Source organism: Urtica dioica, chromosome 1 (genome assembly GCF_054948205.1).
Source record: "Urtica dioica subsp. dioica isolate 48M chromosome 1, U.dioica_male_clone48M_v1_H2, whole genome shotgun sequence".
Lineage (NCBI taxonomy): Eukaryota > Viridiplantae > Streptophyta > Magnoliopsida > Rosales > Urticaceae > Urtica > Urtica dioica.
In genome coordinates this window covers 16,604,355-16,629,376 of record NC_142756.1, presented here as the reverse complement: position 1 = coordinate 16,629,376, position 25,022 = coordinate 16,604,355, and the positions used below count along the sequence as shown (strand labels likewise).

The 25,022-nt window shown below is 33.4% G+C and overlaps 2 protein-coding genes across 3 annotated transcripts; one reads left to right on the top strand and one right to left on the bottom strand.

The window, feature by feature from the left end:
* Positions 1 to 10,727: 10,727 nt before the first annotated feature.
* Positions 10,728 to 15,394, bottom strand: GH9B8 (glycosyl hydrolase 9B8). Its single transcript, XM_089614348.1, has 4 exons — positions 14,976 to 15,394; positions 14,685 to 14,897; positions 13,249 to 13,704; positions 10,728 to 11,569 (listed from the first exon to the last, which is right to left on the bottom strand). The coding sequence occupies exons 1-4, from the start codon at positions 15,198 to 15,200 to the stop codon at positions 10,895 to 10,897; spliced, it is 1,569 nt and encodes a 522-aa protein (XP_089470474.1). The 5' UTR covers positions 15,201 to 15,394; the 3' UTR covers positions 10,728 to 10,894.
* Positions 15,395 to 21,462: 6,068 nt separating this feature from the next.
* Positions 21,463 to 25,011, top strand: LOC149407544 (Major facilitator superfamily protein). 2 transcript variants are annotated; one of them, XM_089614341.1, is made up of 12 exons: positions 21,463 to 21,656; positions 21,751 to 21,883; positions 21,970 to 22,170; positions 22,513 to 22,612; positions 22,941 to 23,053; positions 23,290 to 23,383; positions 23,472 to 23,628; positions 23,834 to 23,980; positions 24,072 to 24,145; positions 24,317 to 24,405; positions 24,480 to 24,594; positions 24,675 to 25,011. In XM_089614341.1, the coding sequence occupies exons 1-12, from the start codon at positions 21,494 to 21,496 to the stop codon at positions 24,870 to 24,872; spliced, it is 1,584 nt and encodes a 527-aa protein (XP_089470467.1). In that variant the 5' UTR covers positions 21,463 to 21,493; the 3' UTR covers positions 24,873 to 25,011. The 2 variants fall into 2 exon arrangements, with proteins under 2 accessions (XP_089470467.1, XP_089470461.1); XM_089614335.1 differs by having other exon boundaries at positions 21,742 to 21,883.
* The last annotated feature ends 11 nt before the right edge of the window (positions 25,012 to 25,022 follow it).

The following is a 25,022-nucleotide window of genomic DNA, read 5'->3' as shown; positions in this document are numbered from 1 at the left end:
TCATGTGGGTATCGACACAATGCGAAAAATAATTAGTTTTTATAATAAAGTTTGATTTCGAACACATAAATGAGATTTGTGTTGAATCAATAATTAAGAAATTCCTTTGGTAATATTGAATGAAAATTTTCAATTTTGGTTTATGGACCAACAAAGGTAAAAATAATTATTTTGTGATTTTCATTGACGAAAGTACAAAATAATTTATTTTCGTTTAAGCAATTTTTGTGGCAATTGAGTAATTTGCTTTGTTTAAAGTTGAAGATGGTAGTCAATTTCATTAATAATTTAATATGGTGCGAAGTGACTGCTTCTATGCACAACATGGATTTATTCACAATGTCACTCCATCATATTATCTTATACCATACGGCGGTGCAAAACGATTGTATCACATTTTTTTTTTGGTGAATGTGATGTTGTTTAAGTTACCATAAGACATGTGGGGAGTAACCATCATGCTGAAAATTCACCTTTGAATAATGTATTATGAATGATATTATATCCTTATTCGAGTTATTTAAAAGAAGAAATGCTTCCTACAAATACTTTCGAATGTAAGGGGTGCTCTGTCTGAGTGATGGCAACTGCTGCATGCTCCTAAGAAAATAAAAGAGTGAACTAAAGGCCTTGGTTGTATCTTTATTGAATACACATATTTTAGATATGTGTATTGGTGTATTGTGTATATTTCAAAATTCTTGTTAAACACAATGATTCTTTTATGGAATCTGATAAGCTTCGTTCTTCCACCATGTATTTCATTATAAGTATGAGGAAGATGAACCGAGCTCCTCTTATTTAAGTATTGAGTTTATTGTTGAAATAACTCAAAAAAATTGATAATGAGCCCGACGAAGGGGTAGAGTTTAAATGACTTAGACAAAGCGAATAAGTTTGGTAGAAATTTAATATCATTATAAATATCTAACCGATATGCTAGAGAGTTGACCTCTAACATATTAAGAGTCCACGAACTCTTTTGAGAGTCAATTATGAACTTACACCATAAGAAGTGAAAGAGACGCTATCACATTTTGAAGTTGGTTAATCTTCTTCCTAAGTAGTAAAACACTTGGTATAAAGTGTGTTTGAATGAAATTAAAGAGGCTTTAATTTTGTGGCTGATCGTTTGTGAACGGTTTTGCTTCATTGGCCTTGAAGGTTAAAGTTATGAATCGACGTTATGAAACACTTATAAGCTTGGATAAATGTTGAATAACCATGGTGATTACATGTTGAATGTGTGAAACATTCTTACAAAGTTGTAACAATTGTCATTATTATGTAATAATGGTATTGATGTGCATTTAATCTAAATGGTTAATTACTAGACGAGACTTGTAGTAAAAATTCAGAAGACACTTAGAGAGTCTTGACCACTTTGATATGTATTCTCCCGTCACGAGAATAACATCCATTAGAATAATAATTTCAATTGCCACGTTGCGTAATCTTGAAATTCATCATAAAGATGTAAAATTACTTTCCATGATAGATATCTCGAGGAAGAAATCTATGTGGAACAACCCAAGGGTTGTATTGCGTCTAGGCAAGAAAGGAAAGTATGTAAAGTTAGTCATATAGTTTTATGACTTCATCAAAATGCCATGATAATGGCTTGAGAAACTTGACACCGTTAGAATGTCATTTGAATTTTAGATCCAAGAGTGTGACAAATGAATATACACTAAACATGGTGATATGATTTTGTGTTTATATGTTGATGACATGTTTATTATGGGTGATAATAATTGCATGGTTAAATACACATGATATATCAAACCGTGAGTTTGATATGAAAAATATTGGACTTTTCAATGTTATATTGGGTGTCTAATTTATATGAAAGTCTAATGAGACTGTCTTGAAACCGTCACACCTCATTGACTAAATTCTAGACAAGCTTGAATATGACTATTCTAGATTTTTAGATATCATATTGGAGTTAGACAATGCTTGTCTGAGAATAAAGTAGAAAAACATCTCTCATGTACTTAGTAATTTGTACATTTTTTGGTTTGGCCTACATTTTGAGTAGATTGACTAGATATATGAGTAATCCAAGTTCTGAACTATGGATAATGATCGTGAAAGTAATGAGGTATTTACGATGTAGTCGTGATTATGATCTACGTCATAAGAGGTATTTTGAAATTCATTGAATGAATTCACTGTTGCGAGTTGAATATATGAAATTCTTGGTAGATTTGTATTCATTTTGAGAGATGAAGTTATGTTGGAAATCCTATATACAAAAGGTGATAACTCGATCCACGATGGAATCTGAGTTTGTTTCATTGATAAATGTGATGAAGAGGCTAAGTGCCTTGTATTTTGTAAAGGATGTTCTTGACTTGTTCCTACAATATGCTTATATTGTAATAATTAATTTTCAATTGGTAGAACACATAACGTGGTGAACTATGGTATGTCTAGACATTTTTGTCGGGACATAAAACCATGAGTTAACTTCTCTTATATGGAGTCAATTGAATTGACCATGTTTGGTACATAGAGAGTGAGGATCCGCTAAGATAAGGAGAAGACATCTAACGGAATAGGGCTTAAGCCCATGAACAATAAATCTAGGCAAAGGAGACCCAACTGTGCTGATGGAGATCCCAAAATCTTGGTTCAAAGAGACAACCTAATTATCAAGATGAAGTGAGATCACTATGGGGGAAGACCCCCTGGTCCAATTCTTATGATTAAAACGGTGACACCCATATGAGGATAAGCGTTGAGCTTTTAATGATTATATGACATTGAATATTTTGAGATTTTGGTGAAGTAATGCGGGATTACTTTTGGTAAAGAATCACCTATGTGAGAGAGAAGTGGAGCCGCTTCGAAAGGGAATTAATTGACCTTAATTCTTTAGAAACTCTTGCAGAATCAGGCGCAAGTTTCAGTGCCGAAAGGAACATAACCATGAAAACTGAATCTCGTGTCAGGAAGATATCCGTGTGAAATATGTTTATCGTTTATACACAAACGACTAACAGTTCAAGAACATCGCGTCTACTGAGTAGTGAGTAAACATAGCATACTTTTACGAGGGAAGATTCAAAGGTTATACCTATCTATCCTATGCGGTATTAACCGTAGAAGCTATCACCATATTGAGACGACTCATGTCTTGTGTGGATGTTACTCAATTTCATTCATGTGAGGAATTGTTGGAAAATTTGTGTTGTTAATGATATTAAAGAGTATTTAATATCATTTAATTGGCTTATTTGTGGCACATATCGAGTGGGGTCTACTCTTTGAAACTTAAATGTTATGATTGATTCTTATTCCTAGTTGTGAGAGGTATAAGATCGGTTTTTATCTGTCAAAATTGGAGCTAAGGTGAATGAGAAATTGATGATCAAAGTGTATTGAAAAACTCCAAATATTGTGTAGAAAAGATAAGTGTGTTGTGATTGAGTGTGGACATATAAGAGTCTCACATGGATTAGATGTGTGGATATTATTGTGCTTATATATGGAAAAGAAAATTGGACTAACTTTGGGCTCGTAAGGATGACCCAGTTTTGTAGAGGAAGCCCAAGTCCACCACACAAACGTACGAACCATCTCTATCCAGACTAATTGGCTAAAGTCTATTTAATTTTTGGGCTGAAGTTTTTCCATTACAATTTAAAATATAAATTTATTTATTTTTATTTGATTGAATGGTGTATTACACAATTTTAATGCTTGGTACTTATGGTATGAACGCTTCTTTAGGTTTATTACCATCCTTAATGGTATTTAAACTTGACAAACGGTTTTGGCCTTAATGGCTATGTACAAAATTATTCTTGAGGTGTGCCTATTTAAAATTGTTCACATTCCTTTAGCAAAGAGAGAAAAACAGGCATAAATGAGCCAAGTCAATGGCAAACCTATAGTTTTACACACATAAAAATATTTCTTTCCTTCCTCTCAATTTTCTCTATATAGGTGGTAGTATTATGACATAACGCTTTAAGAAAATTGTCGAACAAGCCTGGACGTATTCTCCATTTCTCTTCTTTACCGGTTTCTTGGTGATATCCGGTTTAGTTATTTAATTTATTTATTTTTGTTCTCTTGTCTACGTGTTTATATATTAATTTTTTTGTATATTTATTTAATTTAATCATCATGCAATTTGTCTATTATTTTCTCGCCTAATATTAGCAACATGGCTAACATAATTTTCTTAGCTTTTTTTTTCTCTGACACGCTTTCTTGGAAAAAAATTAACATTGAGATTGAAGAATGAAAGGGGATGGAGAAGAAGTAGTGCGAGAAAGAGAAGGGAAGAGAATAGACAGAGAAAGAGAGAGAAAAAAGAAAAAAAAATGAGGGTATTTTTGTTATTGCACACATAGCCAACTTATTGAATTGTCTTCATTATAATTTAGAATGATTTTGGAAAAAAAAAAATTTGTAGCCACTAATAGTATTGTCTACTTCCCTTATTTAAACGAAGCACTAGCATCGTTGGTAATACTAACAATAGAAAATATAAAGGAAAAGACTAGCAACTTGAATGTATTTTTTTGAAACTGTTATAAGAGCAAGTTTGGGTTAGTAAGTGAAACAATAAATATAAAAAAGCACATGGATTTTATTTCAAAATAAGTGTTTTTAAACTATTGAACTCTCCTTGCATATAACTGGTTCTACCTCTTTTTTATTGAAGAAAATGCATCTTTTTATCAAATGATCAAAAAAATTGGGTCCGAGGCTCCTTGGAGAATGATTTGGTGGATCCAAAACAAAAAACACCGGTATTTGCTTGCACCAACATAACGGAGGCGGTCAATCAATATAGATTGATCCGAAATCTGATTCAAATTCAATATAGCACCTATGAGTACATAAAAAATTTATTGAATCGATTCTTTTTAATGAATAGATCCGATCGCAACTTCGTATACGGGATTCAAGGGGATCAAATAGTAAATGATACTCTGTTCTGCGATACTTGAGAATCACCATCAATATCTCGACGTTAGGTCTGGGATAATCCTTTGTTCTATGGAAATCACATTCACAATTCCTTCTGAAGCAAGCTTGCAGGGTCTAATCAGCTAGGTTGGGCCACTTCATCTTGAAGCAAGGAATTCAAATCACACGAGCTAAAAGTAAAGGACAAAGTTAAGGAAGACGTTATTAAGTCAGCCTATTATTACAAGATGAACATTGGCTAAAAAAACACGATTGTGTAATAAATTATTGTAGTATAAATACATGCTTGTAAAGGATGAAAAAGTAATCTGATTGATATGGCTAACCCAATAGTTGATGCCTCTGCTGACATTGTTAGTAGGAATAGGAAAGTATGAGGCACCAATCGATTTGAGTGTTAAATATCTTTTTATGTATTGTGATCGAGCTCGATTATTTGAGTTGTTCATTGATATTTATTCACTCACATTCTCTATTTGATCTTTTCTGACAATTACATGTATTTATTATTCATAAATCAATTACATCACTTCTGCTATCATATTGGAAATCCAAATTCAAAATTTCAAGATAAGAATTCAAACCCCCTTAGACCAACTCTACCCGATTACACCATTTTCTACCTATTTTACATTACATGTCACATCAAACACTACCTCATCTCCAACCGAACTCTATTTTTTACACCAAATTGAAAGATTATTTTATATTCAACTTTCTCTTATTTATTTCCATACCCTTATATTTATTTAATATCTTCCAATTATACCACTTATTCATTATTTAATAATAAAATATTACTCCATAAAATAATTCAAAATACAAATTAACACAAGCTAAACTTAATATTTATTAAAACAAAAATACAATACAATACAAAACAAATAACATAAAATAAAATAAAAGTACAATTACACATCCGAATTAGAATATCCCTCACACAAATGGTCGATCAATGCATTTCGAAGCGCGATATGTGGATCTCTGTCTCTAATTTTTCTGTAGCGAGTGAAAAACTCTTGAAATCGTGTATCACCATTCTCCTCTAATTCAACCCCCAATGGTGGCGTTTCTCTGTTAACTTCAATGGGCACGCTAAGATCGCACTCATCCTCTATTATCATGTTATGCATACTTATGCACGTAATCATTATATCTTTTAATACATATTTTCTCCAAAATCTTGATGGTCTCGCCACAATTGCAAACCGTTCTTGGAGAACTCCAAATGCACGTTTTACGTATTTTCTACATGATGCTTGCCTCATTGCAAAATACTGTTTTTTTTCGGCCACGTGGTTCTCGAATAGTTTGTAAAAAAGTAGACCATTTTGGATATATATTATCAACCAAATAATAACTCATATTATACTCATTTCCCTGTATGACATAATGAGCGGGAGGAGCAATACCTTGAGTGAGATTGGAAAATAAGTGAGAAGACTCTAACACGTTGATGTCATTGTTGCTTCCCGGCATGCCAAAATAAACTTGCCATATCCAAAGATCATAATCAACCACAGTTTCTAGAATAATTGTAGGTTTTTCGCTACGACCCGTATATTGTCCGGCCCACGCGGTAGGACAATTTTTCCATTTCCAATGCATACAATCCAAATTGCCCAACATTCCTGGAAAGCCACGTTGTTGACCTATATGGAGAAGTCTAGCAACGTCATTAAGATCCGACGCTAATCTTTTCGAGTATTAGTTTATGTATTGTAATTTTATTTTCAATTTTATTTTGTTATTGTGTTTTTTTATTTTAATTTCTTTTTTTTTTTGCATTTCGATGTCGTTGTAATGTTATTTCGTTTCGGTATTAATATTAGTATTATTTTAGTTTTTCCCAAACTCTAAATGTCAATGTTGTATTTGAAAATAAATTTAAAATATAAAATATGAATAATTTAAGGATAAATATGATATAATTTTATAAATCAGTGCAAATATATAAATTATAAACTTTACAAGGACCAATTTTTTTTTACTGTAGTGAATAGTGGTGCGCCATACTTGGCGCAACATTAAAATCAATTAATAACCCACGCCATTTTGGCATAGAAAATACAGATCGGGTAGACTCCACCCTTACGTCATTTAGTGGGAATGACGTTCGGGTGGAGTTGGTCTTAAATATAACATATAAATCAATTTTATTAAGAAATTAGTGATCACTAACTGAGAGAAGCCTCACGTCAAGACTGATGCTCCCACGTAATATGCTCATTCTTACAATATTATGATTAGTATATTTATATTCAAAGTTGTAGATTGTCTTTGATGTTAGCTAAAACAGGCTCTGAAAAGGCTGCTTGTACTTTGCAATGGACCGATTGCTTGATATGGTCCCAAATCTCAATTATCAAAGAATTATACATCGCTACGCTAGAAGTAAGAGATTCATTCCACATTTCTTTTTCTGTCTAAAAAGACAGATTTATGAGTGTTTAGTTACAAAATGTAACTAATAAATTTATCACTATTAGTTACATGTTTTGTTTAATAAATCTAACTAAGCACTTTTAGATTTGTTTTGTTTTTTATTTTTTCAAAAGTGGAAATGTAGAATAAATAACTTATTTTGTCCTGCTCACGTATAAACCCCCAATTATTGCTGAGCTTGTTCTTGGCCAAGTGCTGCTCAACAAAATCCATGTCCAATCAATAATATCATACCTAAAGAATAACTGTGAATTACCAAATTTATTTATAGAAAATTACATAAATAAAAACCAGTTCTATAATCTAACTCGAGCGTTTCATTGTTAAAAATCTTTTGAATAAACAATTTGAATAATCTCCACTTCTAGTCTAATATATTGGGTCCATTAAGAAAATATTCAATTTAAACGTTTGACATTGCTAAATAGTCAACGTTTGATAAATCTTAGGTAAATAGTCATTTTCATGTATTTACAGTAAATCTTAGATAAATAGCCACATCTATATATTATGTCACGTTATTATTTACGACTACCTAAAATTTACCAAACGTTGGCTATTTAGCAATATCAAATGTTTATATTGACTATTTTCCTAAATTTATGTAATATATTTGTAATTTGAACATTATCAAATTAACTCTTTCACCAATAAATAATTTGAATGTAATGAGATTTATTATAGTTATATTTGTTGCTTCCGTTTTGGCTAGCTGTCCAACAATTGCAAAGCTTTGGTTATATCGTAAAATATTAATTTTTTAAATGACATAACTATATTCTCCAGATAAGTAATATATTACAAGCACTTATTAATTCTTATAATAATATAATTAAGTCATCTTAGATACTACTATTGTACGTTTTATTTAAATAAAAAAAAAAAACTAACACATATAGACATGTGTTGGAAATATTGTAATTAGTTAAAATTGAATGGTTGGTTTGTGGCTAAGATTTGAGTAGGGCCCACTCATTGGAATTGATTAATTCCAGCGTTTTCTTATTTCTCGTTGCGACGGGTATAAGATAGAATATTTATTCACCAAAATCAATATAATATTGAATGAGAAATTGATGTTCAAAGTGTGCCAAAAGATACACTTAATATGTGTATAAGAAATGGAAAAATGTCATATGATGGGAGAGTCCCACATTGAGTAAGAAACTACTACGTAAGTATAGTTTATATAGCCAAACATTGGACATGGGTTCAATGATAGAAGAGGAACAAGGATACAAGCCCACCACAAACGTCGGTCGGTCGGGCTTCGGGAATGTCTCGGGCTTATTTTTTAGTGCTAAAATTCTTTTTTCTTACGGTTTTGCTATGGTTATGTTGTAACCGAGCACTAATGGCCACAATTAAAGCTACGATTTATGTTGTAACCGAGCAATTAACTATGCAATGAAGGAAGCTTTTTGTAACGTTTGTAACCAAGCACTTACGAGAGTGTGAACAGGTTGTAACCGAAGGGGCTGGTTTGAATAGTTGTAACCGCAGCCATCAAATCATACTCATTGAATGGTCGAGTATCAATGCCTAGAGCAGTTACCGAAGTCTTCCTTCTCTATTAAAGGAGGCTTGAGTTCTCATTCGAAATACACTGAAAGGATCCAACTCTCTCCCTCTCCGAAATTGTCTTATCCTGTGTTGTAGTCCGGTGATAGTTTCGCTTGGGTTCCAGTTCACCGAGAGTCAAGCCGAGTGGTGCTACGCTTGCCTTTGTTGTCGTTATATCCTGGGAGGCTTTCGCTCACGAATTCCAGCACCCGTGGGAGGGCAATAAAAAGCTTCAAGGAAACCGTCCAACAGGCCTCGACTTTCATTTCCATCTTCTCCTCTTTGTTTTTTCGGTTTTAAGGTTTAGCCGATTTCGTGTATTTTAATTAATTAATTTACGTTTATTTTATTCCAAGCAAATTGTCTTTATTTTCCCGTCAATATTATTCTAATATTGCTAACAACATGTTCTTGGATTCAAATACAACTTGACGATAAGAGTTGTAACGTCCATTTTTTTTTATATAAAGTAACGTCCAATTTTAATTGGATAGGTAAATAGCCACATTTATAGTTGACATTGTTAAATAGCAAACGTTTCGTAAATTTTAGATAAATAGTCACTTTCATTTATTAGGCCACGTCATCTTTATGACAATTAACCTAAGATTTACGAAACGTTGACTATATAACAATTCAAAACGTTTTAATTGACTATTTACCTAATTCTTTGTTTTTTTTACATTATGATTTTTTTTATTACTATATATCTTTGGGCTATTTTGCTAACTAGCCAAATCAACTTATTAATATTAAGAGAATAGCCAAAGTTTCAATTAATTAAGGGAATAGCCCAACTGGATTTAGCGAGCATAGTTATAAAAAAAATGAACGGTAACTTCTCATTAATCTAAAATGGTTTTTATTTTCGGTTAGGTGTCACTTGCTATGTCACTGGAGGGAGGCATAGGGTGACTATTGATCGAACTACCAAGAAACATAATAACTGGATTCTTTTAAACCTAGTATTTATTCCGTGCCTATGTACATTATGTTTTATTTCCTAAATCTTTTCGATAGTTGTTTCTTTTCAATTTGCTAATTTAGTACTTTTATCTATTCACCAATCATGTCAAACCCTATTATGGCCATGTTGTCGAAATACGTTCTTAGTGGTGAGAACTTTCCTACGTGGAAGTCAAACCTGAAGATTGTTCTGGTGGGTGACCTCACTTTCCTGGTGTTAAATATATATTTGTGATAGCTAGTTTGGTCTAGTGATAATCTCACTCATATCTTGATTGAGATGTCTTGGGTTCGAGTGCCATGGACTTCAGAAATGTATGGCCCCTTAGAACTGGAGGATTTATCCTCTTCAGCTTAATGTCCATGTATTAGATAATTTAATCTTTATATATTTTACGAGTGATTTTGACTTTTAAAAAAATATATTTTTAGGAAGAGTTATGAGAAGTCGCGAAAGAGATTTTTTAGTGAAATAGAAAAATTTAATATTAAGATGATCAAGATTTGCAATCACGATAGAAAACATATGTAAAAGTAAAATCACAAGATAGTCGTATAGTGTAAATATAAGTATGTATTATTTAATCATATCTTTATTTATTTGTCGCTGGACTAGGGTCCTGCGTACATATGTGCCGATTGCTTAATCGGAGTTATTGTTCTTTGATTAATTTAAGTTTTTGATACATGTTTATTTTATGTTCGTGTTTTTATCTCGTTTTTTCATATGATAGTAAAATATAGCTTAAAATTCCACAAACATTTTGCGAAAACGTATTCCACTTTTTACTATATATGAACACTTACAAATACAATTATGATACCGGAAAAAAAAAAAAAAAAAAAAAAAGCAAATGAAAATTGTAAGGGGGAACCTTGGTTCGCCCACAATGACAAAAAGAGCACAAATTAAAAAGAAGGCTCAAAAAGGAGAAAAAAAAAATTAAAAAAAAAAAAAAAGCTTCCCGTCTCAATAAGAAGCAACCAATGGTGAATCCGGGAGATTCTTCGACTTTTGCTTATGATCTTCTAACCGTGATAACTTTGCGAAAACCCCTACTAATGGAGCTGTATTATAAGTACACGCCTCGGTTTGCATGTAATTGGACCTTTGGTCGTCGAAATTGTCTTTACAATCCGGTCCCCCGACCAAAGCCCCGACTAAGACGTTTGGGTTATGGTCGTCCTTGTTATACCAATTGTCATATCCTTGTGTACATCCAATGAACCCTTTAGTCTCTCTATAGGAAGCAATTGAAGCCCCTCTATGGTGAACCCTTCTTGGATATTTTTGGCCGAAGCCCACCAAGTAGCTCATGTTTTGCGGGTTGGATCCCAAAATGTAGTCAATTTGGGACTTGGCAAATGCAAAAATCTCGTCAGGACTAACAACCACTTGGTTGCATCGTAGCTCTTGTTTTGTTTGCTTGAGGAAATCCGCGTGCATTGTCAAAAGAAAAGCCGCGGTTGAGACGTATTGCATGTTGTTCCACTGACGAACGTATAACAACCCTCCCGGAGTACGTTCCACATTGTCTGTCCCGTTATTCTTGTTTAGGCAAGCACACACGTAGTGCTCGGCTTTGGATTGATACTTTTCGAGAATCTTTTGGACATGGTCTTGGTGCTTTTGCTTGGCTAGAAGCTGCAAAGAAAGAAACTAATTACTATTGGCCTACAATTACTTGCACGTACCTAATTTCTAAATTTCCAAAGCCATAATCTTATAACATATTTTCCTTCAAGAAGTTTCAAAAACAAACATGGGGATTAGATAACACTCTTGAATGAAAGGATTGTAACCATACAATATTTGAGTAGGGTCACCCAAATGGAACATTGGGATCCACTTCGAAAGTTTGAAGGACAACGCAAATATCATAATAATTATTGTGTTATCTTCACTATCACAAAACTCAGACTTTGTGTGGGAGAACTTTATTTGCCCATTACTTAGCTTAAAGTGTCACATGGTTTTTTTTTTTTTTTTTTACTGGCACTGTGAATCAAAGAATCAATGGCACAATATCAATCTTAGGTCTTTTGTCCTTTATTCCTATGAACGAGACCAAGTTATGTGCCTTAGTATGAAACTCTGTAAAGGGAAAAGAAATAAAGAGAAGATTTTCAATTTTCAATTTTCAAAAGATGGGTATTCGCGTAATTAATATTCCCTCTTTAAATATAAGGAAAAAGCAAAATCAGAAAAAACAAACCAAATTTTGATCCAATAACCTTCGGACACATATCTACTAAAGGAGTAAAGGAAAGAAACTACCAAGGCCACTCATTCTTAGCAAAAAAATATATATATATATATATATACTAAAGCCACCTATTTTACTTTCAATATTTAAAATTAGAGAACTAAATTTAAGTTAGGAAATTTCACAAAATTCCACTTTCTAAATCTAGACTATGTAGTATTTTTAATTTATTTTATGTGTGCTTGTTTGGTTGACGACCCACACGTATCTGACAGATAACATTAATAAAAGAAGTATAATTGAGAAATGACATTAAATTCTCACCAGAGAGAGAGAGAGGTATCTATACAGTCTACATACCATATAGTAGTACTGGTAATATACAGCATTATCATTTTTTTTTTTTTTTTGAAAAAACAGCATTATCATTTCTCTCTTTACCTTTCTCTGTTTTAATGACAAGAGTACCACCCAGCTAAGGTATTAATATATAACCCATTATTGTTATATTTTAAATATTTTTAACTTGAAAAAGGAAAAGACACCTAGCTAGCTAGAGAGACCAAACCATCTTCACTTTCGAGCATCAAAATCTCCTTGCAAATCTTTATTTACACTAAAAAATTGATACCAGAATATTAAACCCTAAAACTAGATATTCATACAACAATACTTGCACAATTTTAAACATCTGTTTGGTACTATTTCCCCGAGACTTAATTTATATTTTCAAGTTTACACTAAATAGTAAGTAGTTAATAACTTTGTCCTCTTATTAATATACATAATTCTGTTTATCAAGCTGCCATTTATATTTACTTAAATAAATAATATACTTATACTAATTAATTCTTTCTTTGACTTTTATAATAATATAATTTTTTTTTGGAGACAATGACAAGCGGGGACGAAGCCAGAAATCTAGACTAGGGGGCTAATTTGCAACAAAAAATCAGAGGGGCTGATTTGTAAATTTTAAGAGTAAAAAAAGTAAAAATAAAATACAAATGGGCAAAAAGTGCAAAAATAAAATTGAGGGGGCTATGGCTTCGTGCCTGAAGACAAGTTTTGACAATTTTGTTAAATAATAATAAAAGAAAAGATGTTTAATTAGTACCTGAGAGGCTAGGAGTTGAATACCGGCGTACTTGACATCCCAGCTAAACTCGGTGATGGACCAAGAAGTACCGCCAAAGCAGTGAGCCTTGTCGACGATGTACTTGAAGTACTCGTCTCTCCCAGTGGCTCTGTAGAGCCACGTGGCGGCCCAGAGAAGCTCGTCCATGAAGCCGCTGACGGAGGCGTAGTAGCTCTTGACGACGCCAACGCTTCCGTCGTACTTGCCTCTGTACTTGTCCCCGAACTCGAACAGCTCTTGCGCGTGTTGCAGAAGCAGGTGCGAGTAGTGCGGGTTCGTCCGCCGGAATACCATCGACGCCGCGGCCATCGCCGCCGCGGTTTCTCCGGCGAGGTCGGACCCCGGGTGCTCCTTGTCCACCTTGTACGCTCGCCGTGACGTCGTCATGTCCTCCGGTCTCTGCCAGCAGTAGTGGTCCGTGTCTCCGTCCCCAACCTATATGTATATTCATCGTCTTTAATTTCTTTGACTTTAATCACTTCTCTGATTCGTTGAATAAAAAAAATGAGGTAACTAGCTAAATAAAGTGTTTGAGATTGGTATATAATCAACATTCCTAAATTTTAAATAAATAATCAAAAATATTATATAGTATTCTTGCTCTTTTATTCAAGTAAAATGTTGAATATTTATGTCAAGTAACGTGCGTAAATATATAAACGTGATTATTTACTTAAAATTTATGAAATATTTATTATATAACAATATGAAACTTTAAATAGGAGTGGACTTTGTTAAATTGTTGTCTTTGATTTGTTCATTTGCTTTTGTATTATTATTAATTTTCTTTTTCGGGTCAATTTTTTAAACAGTTTTGTTTTGGGTCAATTTTTAAACAGTTTTGTTTTGGGTCAATTTTTAAACAGTTTTGTTTTCTTGTTACTGTGGCATGGCTGTGTGAGGTGATCTCTATGACACTCTTCGAGAGAGACGTAAAAAGTGTTTCTAAAATATAAATAAAAAACATAAAAAAAGTGTTTCTAAAATATAAATAAAAAACATAAAAAAAGTCTTTCATGTAATGATAATAAAAATAAAACGAAAAAATAAAGTTTTCAACTTTCAATTTTAGTTCAACTTTTATAATTTCAATTTTTTACTTTTGAATTTGTTGGAATTTACTCTAAATAACTACTTGTTTTTCCCGTAAAATTAAACTAATTATCAAATTTTTCATTAGATTAAAATTAAAACACATTTGATGCTATCTTTTTAAAATAAATTATATTTTTGTGAAATATTTTTCTTTTTATTAGTGTCTCAATATTAACCGTGTAAACTAAATTATAACAAAATTCTAAAAAAAAAAAAAAAAACATATACATCCGAAGGAACAAGTCCAACAACTCCAAAAATAATTCGAGGGAGGCATTAAAGCGAAAGACACATAAATAAATAAATAAATAAAAAATTACCTCGGCCCAGAGGACATTGGGACTGGTGTGGGCCTTAATGAAGTAGTCAGTGCCCCACTTGATGGCCTCGACGGCGTGACCCATCTCTCCGGCGTCGGAGATCTCGCCGGCGTACTCGATCACGCTCCAGCTCAGCATTGTCACCGTGAAAGCCATCGGAAGCCCGAACTTCACATGATCCCCGGCGTCGTAATACCCTCCCACTAAATCCACCTATTTTATATTTACTTATTTTCAATTAACAAAATCAATCAAAACCGAAAGAATTAATTTCTTTTTTCTTTTACTCACTCCTTGTTCAAGCCCGTCGGTGAGGCCCGAATGGTCGCGCCACGTCACTCTCTGGTTGTACGGAAGTCTTCCCGAGCGTTGAGATTCGAAGTAGAGCAGACTTTTCCTCAGCGCTTCTGTATAGTCCAAGCTTTCTTCTTCCTCAGAGACGACGAAGCTAATTCTGAGAAGAAGAGGAAGAAGAAGAAGAAGAATGTGAAAGCTCTTCTTCTGATTTCTCTCCATTTCTTCTTTTTCTTTCTTTCTTCTTCTTTGACAGAAGCTACTTAGTGTCTAATATAGTCGTAGTGTGTCTATGTATTTGTGACGGTTCTTATGCATGTGAAATTCACATGACAGTGACCAAAATTAGGGGAAAAGAATAATATAATTAAGAAAATAAATTAAAAAAAGGAGAAAGATGTTAATAAAGAAAATAAAGAAGCGTGCTTTGAGAGGTAAATGAGGAAAACGGCGTTTTTGGGCGATTTATTGGTTGTGACGATTTTGTGTTACGACTTACGACCGTTTTTGTTTGTTTGTTTAACTTCTTGGTGTGTATATGTGTGTGCATTAAATTCCTACCATGATTTCAGGCAAAAATTAAGACGACTAAAACAATATTCTTCTATTTATAGTAAATTGGTGCCACGCATGCCCACCCCACTTATTTGAATTTATTATTTTATTTTTATCTGGAAACTAGCGTGACAAATGTAAAATGGTTGTCTCTAGTCTCTACTTACTTCGGGAATTGGGAGTCGCTTACTTGTTTTGAATTGTGATAAGAAAAAGAAAAAAGAACAAAAAAAAAAGTTTTATGATTTTTTTTTTTCCTTCTTCTACTTAATCAAGTTATAGAGTGCAACTTATTCGGGTTGATGTGGAAATCACATCTCCAGACTCAAATCATGAATTCTTTGTTATGAAATTCAAAATCTCATCTAAGAACTAATCTATTATCCGAATAATGGTGATAACTAAATAAATGGGAAGTAATATTTTCATTGATCATTGATCATAATCAAGAATAATAGTACAATATTAAGCTCGATGGCTTGTTACTGAGAATAATCGAACAATATATTTAGGAAAATTTGATCCCCGTAGTCTATGACTCTATGATCGTCTGTTTTCTTATTAATTATTGACATGTATCCTCTTTAATCTGATTACGGTTTCTTATATGAATGAGTAGGTATTCTCTGACTAGAGTAGCTCTTATTTGACTGCTACTCCGAGCTCGGGAATGAGACATCCAAGCTTAAGATATTTGACGCGATTTTGATTTTGATTTGATATTGAATTGGGTCTAACGGATCTTTTATACTCTGTTTCATGGATCGAATTCCGTGTGTTGGACAAAAATATTTGGGATTGTAAGTTCCAAGATCTTTTTTGAAAAATTGATAGAGTTCTACAACAACGATTTGTATGCACGAAATCATACCAACAAATGTATATATACTACTATGCTTTTACAATTAAATAGCTAAGAGAAAACAGAATACTTCTAAATTTAATGCGAAGAGCAATGGTTAGAGAATCGAGCGATCACACTATATTCACACCGTCTCATTGATATACTTTTTGTGTCTTTATTGATTACTTTTTCGTAATAATTAATTCCTTTTTTTTTTTCACGACTGCGAAATATTATAAATGAAGAGTCGGTTATGGCATAACGGTTTCCACGGCTAATTTCAATTTGGGGCATTTGAGAACGGGTGTCAATTAGGTGTCTCAGTTAATGCTTTAAGTAAGAATGATCTGCTCTTTGTCTTCTAAATAAATTCAAGCAATAAATTACCTAACTAATTATATTTTGATTTACATGACTTGCTTTAATTGTATGGTCTAAAAAACTAGGCCAGTCCACCTCTGTTTTTATTGTTATTCAATATTCATATTAATAGAACGGACTGAATATAATAGTTTCGCTATTCTAGCTTTGTCATTCATAGTAGCTTTATTTCAGTCTTTTTCTTAATTAATTTACATAGATTTGATTTTGTTTAACATAGACTGAGTTTTCTTGTAGATTCTTTTCGGTAACATAATTTTTGTTTGTTGATGACAAAATTTGTGCAACAATTATTTCGGCAAAAATAAGATATTAGTTCAAATAATCAAAACTATTACAAATCAATTATGTTGGTTAGGTTTTTCTTATACAAGACGAATGTTCAATACAATACAATGAGTAAAATGAATCAACTATGAAAAAGATGTTATGTGCGTGTGCGCGCTTATGTGCCTCTAGTGTTTGTTATTTGTATATTTCGCGTTTTATAGTTGTTGATCAAACCCTTATTGTACAGTTATTGTGTGTCTTCGGGGTAGTAACAGTTCTATGTATCAACATTGAGTAGTGATGTGTATCATAATCATATTTCCTTATGGCATAGGTGGTTATGTGATGAGATGTAGGGTGTTTGACTATACTTTTAATCTACCAACTTATTTGATCTCTTCATTTTTGTTCGAAGGACTTTAAATTTTACTTTATGATCCTGATCGTTTTTCTTGTATGTCATCGACTCTCTTTTAAATCGGACTTCTTTAGTTTTGGATGCCGAACACCTATTCTTATGTTGATCGGTGTTACATACAATTCCTACATAACACTTGTATCTTGACGTCATTGTAAAATTATGCATAATTAATTTAGCTAAATAGTTGGCCACAGGGACGAAGCCAGAAATCTAGGTTAGGGGGGCTAATTTGCAAGAAAAAATTCAAGGGGAGTTGATTTGTAAATTTTGAGGGTAAAAAAATATAAAAATAAAATAAAAAATGGCAAAAAAATGCAAAAAAAAAAGAACATCCGTAGAAATCTTCACAATAATATACGTGTAAATATCTTCACAAGATCTATAAAATTAGTGCTTTATAATTTTCTAACGACAATTATTACTTTATCACTAAGATTTTTTTTTTAAAGATTAAATAAGTACGTTACTGTATGGCTTCACTTTCCCTCCTTGATTTTTAAGGAATTTAAATTTGATTTAGTCTAACTCTGAGATGGAGACTAAACGTTGTTTTCTTTGTGCTAGATCTCATTTTCCTTAATTCTTGTACTAAATAGAGGAAATGGTGAAGCACATAGGACCCACAAAAATAAATAAACCAACCCATGAATTGGTCTTTCAAAACCTTTTTTTTTTCTCTCCCACCAAATACTCCAAGATTGGTGGTTGTCTCTCTCTACACATCATATCATGTCCTAATCATGAATTAGCACAAATAATGAAGACAATTAAAGATATATTAGCAGCACATGGTCTTTAAAAAGTTATTTGTTTTGACAATGTACTCTTTGAGAGCAACACATCCCCATAGATTTTGAAGTGTGTTTGTGATATTAATTAGCATTTAATTATTTTGTTTTTTTTTTTTTAAGTATGATCTTGATTTCTGATTGTACATAACCATGTTATAGTTTGAAAGTGTGTCAAATATTTTGGGCTGTGCTTTGACTTTTGAAATTGTGAAGAAGGAATTAATACTTTAGTGATGCAATGCAACCACAACTTAAAAAAAAAAAAACCCTCGCCTCATCTTTTTATTTATTTTTTTTTTTTTTATGTACCTACTTTTGTTTTACATATGCATATAAAGACACACCAAAAGCACTCCACTTATTTCATATCTGTTTTTAAATACGCACTCCACTATATATATTACGAACACATATATTTTCAACAATTTAAAAGAAAAAAAGGGCTCCTTGACCTTGTAACTAATTATTTTTTAATTAATAACTAGTTTATTACGGTGAATGTTTCCTTTCTTCATAAACGAGCTAAAATTGTCGCTAACTTTTATTTCTTGTTACCGGGTTTGTTTTATGCGGAAAATAAATTATAATAGAAATTAAATTGGAGTAAGTAAATGTCGGGGATGGAGAAGAACACAAAAAAAAAAAAAAAAAATAGAGTTTGACTTTCCTTGACTAATACATTGACGCGTGGCTTGGTGGTCCTCTTGGTCCGGACGATCTTGTTTTATACCAACCGAAACTTAGAAAAGCATAGAGAAGAGATTTTTTTTATGGTAATTTCCCACGCATGAAAAATGATATTCATAGTCGATAGACACGTAAATGTTCAATAACATGTTAAGTGAGAAAAAACCCTAGCCGCTCCCTTTTTTTGTCACCCTCTGGATATCTACACGTTTGAATTGAACTCCATAAATATTTTCATCTTGTTACTATCGATGAGTCTGATTTGAAGAAAACGTTGAATTAAAATCGAGCGTGTCAAAGTCTCCATTAGCTGTTCTAACCTGATTAATGAAATATTTGGTTATAAAGATAACAAAAAAGAGAGGATCGTTATTGTTATTTAGATAGTTGATTAGAGGGCCTATGATAGATATGACGACGCGCACACACAAACGTTGTCGGTGAAGGGATATTTGGCAATGCATTGCATTTGCATGTGTTCTGAATCTTCTTAAATAAATTAAAAAAAACAAAAAAAAATTGCGTATATGATCGTACGGAGTGGGAAGCTCCAACGTAACCGGGTGGATGGTCCACATTCCACAACCCGAACCACCGACGCTTTGTGGGACCCACCTCCTCGCCGACACTCACTTACTCTCTCTCTCTCTCTCTCTCTCTAACTTCCTTTTTGTTATTCTTTTCTTCACTCAAATTATTTTAGTCACCACTCTTGTGTAATTCCTTTACGTACTTCTTTTATTTTCTTAGTGTGTTGTTACTCTCTCTCTCTCTCTTCTTTTTTTTTTTTTTTTTTTTTTTTTTTAATACTGAGTGGCTAATGGAGTTAAATTATCACCAGGAATATTAACGTAATGAGTATTTTATATATTTTTTATCCAAGAAATAATAAGTCTATTTAATAAAATATTGACATCGCACACATAAACAAAAGAAAGGAAAACAAAAATACCCCACACATATATTGACATTGCACATCAATGCATTAGGTTTTTTTTTTTTTTTTTTTGAAGGACAGAATGCACGAGTTAATGTGTAATTTTTGCATCAATATTAATTGTTTGTACGTAAAATGCAGATAATTTTTGCGTTTTAATTAAATATGATGAAGATGGATATATTTTGTTAAGATTTACTTTTTAATTTTATTTTATAAAATGCTAAAATTTACTTTTGTGGGAAAATATAGACTGATTTGCTTGTTATATGTGGGAAAAAAAATAGTGAAGATAAATGTATACACACAACTTAATTAAATATTTATGCTTGTTACCCAGAACTTTTAGTTAAAATGTCAACTGCTACAACACTACATCAAATACCCGTTCTATTTTCTGGTTCAGCTTTGTTGGCGATAAAGAAATGATAATTCGGAAAAATGACGTCATAGTTTCAATTATGCTGTTCACTATATGAGCCATTGTCCTGCTTCGATGAAGCCGAACTACTTAAATCTGGAGCAAGAAATTTTTTAGTAATAATAGACTTGCTTTTTTGAGGTCACCACCACCAACAATAACATTCTCTTTATCATCATTCAACCACGTATAGCACAGATAATATATAATAATTAGAAAAAAACACAGAAATACAAGCTATTGATTAATATATATATATATATATATATATATATATATGTATAAATGTTTAGGAATTATGAGTGAAGACAAGAAAAACCCCAAAAAAGCTTGAATTATATGAAAATAATATGAACTGAGAGTATCAATTAGACAATAAATCTAGTGGACTGCATATTTCGATAATAATAGACATATAGCAATTTTTTTTAGAAGCTCTAATTCTAAATTCTAAGATATATTCGAGCTTCTTAATGGTTGTGAGCCTGTGATTAACTAATATTCACGTCTACATAAGTTGATAAAGATAGATGTAATATACATGAGAGACACGTGATGGTAAAAATGATAGTGGTATTATTATGTACAAGGTTTTCTGGAAATGAAATTATAGTCTACTAGGTTGGCAATGGCATGATAGTTTTTCTTGTAGAGAAAGAAAATAAATTACATTGTTCTATCAGTACAACTTTGATACTTATTTAGGTCACTAAATTGACTGAGACAAAATCATTAAGAAGTGTCAAACCACGGACCTACTCAGCGAGCTTGTAAGGAACTAGAAATCACACCAGTGACTGTGAGGTGTCCAATTTAATGCAACCTCAACCAGAAAATCTGATACCAATATTCATTTTTATTTTTTCAGATTCTCCTTAAAAAAAGAAAGTAAAAAACGAGGGATTTCTAAAATTATCTGTATTATGTAATGTGTTAATTAATTAACAGTGTATTAGTATTTAGTAGAAGTGTAATATCAAACTGAATGGCGTAAGGTAATAAATACTTGAAACTCAATGGTCAAATCTCCCTTCTACCACATGACACGTGGCAACAAGCCACGTACACAGACTGCCATCAAAACTCTCGCGGTGGGTCCTTCTTTCCATCTTATCATCCATTCATGAGACGCCACGTGGTTGTAGTCCTTGGTTGACGATACAGATCTAAAACTCCGCAATCCACCTCTATCTCTTATCTCATCGGAGATGTGGATGTGTACAGTCCTTCCCCGGCCGGTTTTGCCGGTCCGGACCGGTGTAAATTTCCGACCGAGCCGTAAGAACCCTCGCAATCCGGATTCCGTCCGTTTCCAATTCAAAGTCTCGGCGGAGAAGAAAGAGATCTCCGACTCACCGATTCAGCAACCAGGTTCTTCTTGACTCGATTCGATTCCCGATCGATCGCCGATTGAGTGAAAATCGTTCGTTGCATTTGAAACTTTTTATTTCGTTAGTTGTTTCAGGTGCTGATGGATTGTCCGCAAGAGAAGACGACGGCTCAGAAATATCCAGTTCCGGCGACTTAGGGTGGTTGCCGGCATTTCCTCACGTTGTGGTTGCGTCAATGTCCAATTTCCTCTTTGGTTATCACATCGGGTGAGCATGAGTTTCTTGAAGCTCTATAGCCTCGGATATGATACGTCCTTGATTAAATCCGACGAGTTTATGTTTTTTTTTTTCAGAGTGATGAACGGTCCGATAGTTTCAGTGGCGAGAGAGCTCGGCTTCGAAGGGAATTCCATTCTTGAAGGTCTTGTGGTAAGTATATTCATCGTCGGAGCTTTTATTGGAAGCATTTGCTCCGGCTCGGTGGTCGACAAGCTCGGATGTCGCCGAACTTTTCAAATAGTCACCGTTCCATTGATTCTCGGCGCGTTGATGAGGTTCTTAACTTTCGTATAGAATAAAAATGAGAATAAGAGTTGAGTGTTTTGTCAAAGTGAAATATGAAAAACCGAAACTGAGCTCTTTAATTTGGCAAGTGCTCTTCTGCAGAATCCGTAATGAATTTAGTTTTGGCTTGTTGGTTCAATTTGTTGTTGAGAGCTTAGTTGGTGGTAACCATAATTCTCTTTTGAAAATGTCATCAGCGTTAATTCCTAATCTGTTAGTGAACTTGCCATCAATATTGCTGAAGAAAGAAACCAAGTCTAAGAGAGAGGCAATTTGTTTACACAGCTTCTATTTGATTATTTTATTTTAATTACTATTGACATCTATAACAGTGCACAAGCCCATTCCTTAGATGAAGTACTTTGGGGAAGATTTCTAGTTGGCCTTGGTATCGGTGTAAACACAGTTCTCGTTCCAATATATATTTCCGAGGTACTGTCTCAAGTATCTTACTTGCCATTTTTGGAGCTACTGTGAATGCAAGTTTCTGATCTGTTACTCAAGATTATATGGAAAGTTAAACATGTCCATAAATGATGTAGATTTCGGAAGCTTGGAAAGCACGTGAATAAGAAAATAGTTGCCAACTATAAGTACTCTCTAACGAAATAAAATCAGATACAAGTGTTGGCCAACATACTTTTTGACGCCATATATGATTGCTGTATCAATATAACTAATTGTACTATCATAAACTGCTACGAAATCCTCTTTGGTTTATACATGTGAACTCATTACTTGAGTAATATGCTTGTTTCAGATTGCTCCAACAAAATATAGGGGTTCGCTCGGTACCTTATGTCAAATTGGAACATGTGTTGGTATTATCTCGTCACTATTCCTTGGCCTTCCGTCTGAAAATGACCCACATTGGTGAGGATCTTTCTTCTCTTTCTTTATTTGTACGATTTGCTCTTGTTATTCCTTTTATATACTGCATTACGGGTTATGTATTGCCACAATTTCATATTACCATAGGAGATACGGATAATTCTCATGACAAAGTCAAGCAGTTTCTCAAATTTGACATGTGATTCTGATCAAAATTGTTGGATTTAATGAAATAAGGATATCTTTTTCGGTCATATTTGATGGATCATATTTCATAGGTGGAGAGTAATGCTTTATATTGCAAGTATTCCTGGATTGGCGATTATACTCGGCATGCAATTTGCTGTTGATAGCCCACGTTGGCTGTGTAAAGTAGGCCTCTTTCTTCTTGATCCTGTTCTTGCAGGAACTATGGAACATAGATTTCTTGGTTGTTTATTTAATTTATCTGTCTCTCCAGGTTGGAAGAACAGAAGACGCAAAAGAAATCATCCGAAACCTTTGGGGGGAATCTGAGGTCGAAACCGCTATTAATGAATTTCAAGCTGTCATAAAGAACGATGGCAGTGATTTAGACAGCAATTGGTTGGAGCTCACAAAGGAGCCACACTCTAGAGGTTGTGTCAAGGTGGTTTTTTCAGATTTAATGTTTCAAAGGACCCTTTGTGCAATTTAAAAACTGTGCTGTATTTGAGATTGAAATGCCAGCCTAAATTAGTTTTTACATTAAAAGTTTTTGCAATTATAACTCACTTAATATGGTAGTAGTGGGATGATAGGTAATCCGGTCAATTGGTAACAGATTTTCTCATGTTTTTGCAGTTGCATTCATTGGAGCTTCCCTGTTTATACTTCAGCAATTTGCCGGTATAAATGGAGTTCTTTACTTTTCATCGTTAACCTTCCAAGACGTCGGAATCACAAGTAGTGCTTTGGCAAGCTTACTGGTTGGAGTTACTAATTTTGCAGGTCCGAGTGAAATCTATTCATTCATTCCACATGCAAGTTAAGCATATATAGTTCTTACCTTATATATAGCTCATTATGTGTTCGTTCTCAGGGGCAATGTGTGCTTCCTACTTGATTGACAAGCAAGGGAGACAAAAGCTCTTGATTGGAAGTTATATTGGAATGGTGAGTTGCCAAAAAAAAAAAACAAATTGCTTGAAGAGCCACGAGCTTACACATTTCTCCAATTCAAATCTGCAATTAATCATGTGTGCTTAGGTTAAAGCTGATTCATGCTTCACTTTCCCCACGCTCTTTCTAATAGTCGAATTTGAAAATCCTTTTGTTTCTGTGCAGGCTCTTTCCATGTTCCTTGCGGTTGGGGCAATCACATTCCCACTTGACGAGCAATTTGGACAAAACTTGTCAATACTTGGAACTCTCTTGTAAGTTCACAAGTGTAAAAAAAAAAAAAAAAAAAAAATCAAGGACTCAAATTAACGACATAGCTCTTTCAAAGGTACATATTCACCTTCGCAATAGGCGCTGGGCCGGTTACCGGACTCATTATACCTGAACTCAGTAGCAACAGAATGCGAGGGAAGATCATGGGCTTCAGCTTCTCTGCCCATTGGGTAATGTTACATTGCTTTTAAATTTCAATGTTTTTGATGGCCTATTTCTCTCAGTGTTGTCACCGTTTATTTTGGCTCAGGTATGCAATTTCGCGGTTGGTTTATTTTTTCTGGACTTGGTGGAGAAATTTGGTGTGGCTCCGGTTTATGGCGCCTTTGGCGGAGTGTCATTGATGGCAGCGATGTTTGCTTATCACTTCACGGTCGAGACCAAAGGGCGTTCTCTCGAAGAAGTTGAAATGTCATTAAACCCCAACTTCATTGCTAGAGATGATTGATTTTCAATTATTTCGGGGGCAATGTCAGCAAATGTAAAAAAGAAGGCAATAAAACGTACAATTTCTTAATGTGTATTTCTGTGATGAAACGTAAACAGCAGACTAGGTGGTGAAATAGAGTTCTAAATCTAATTTTTTTTTTGAGGGAAG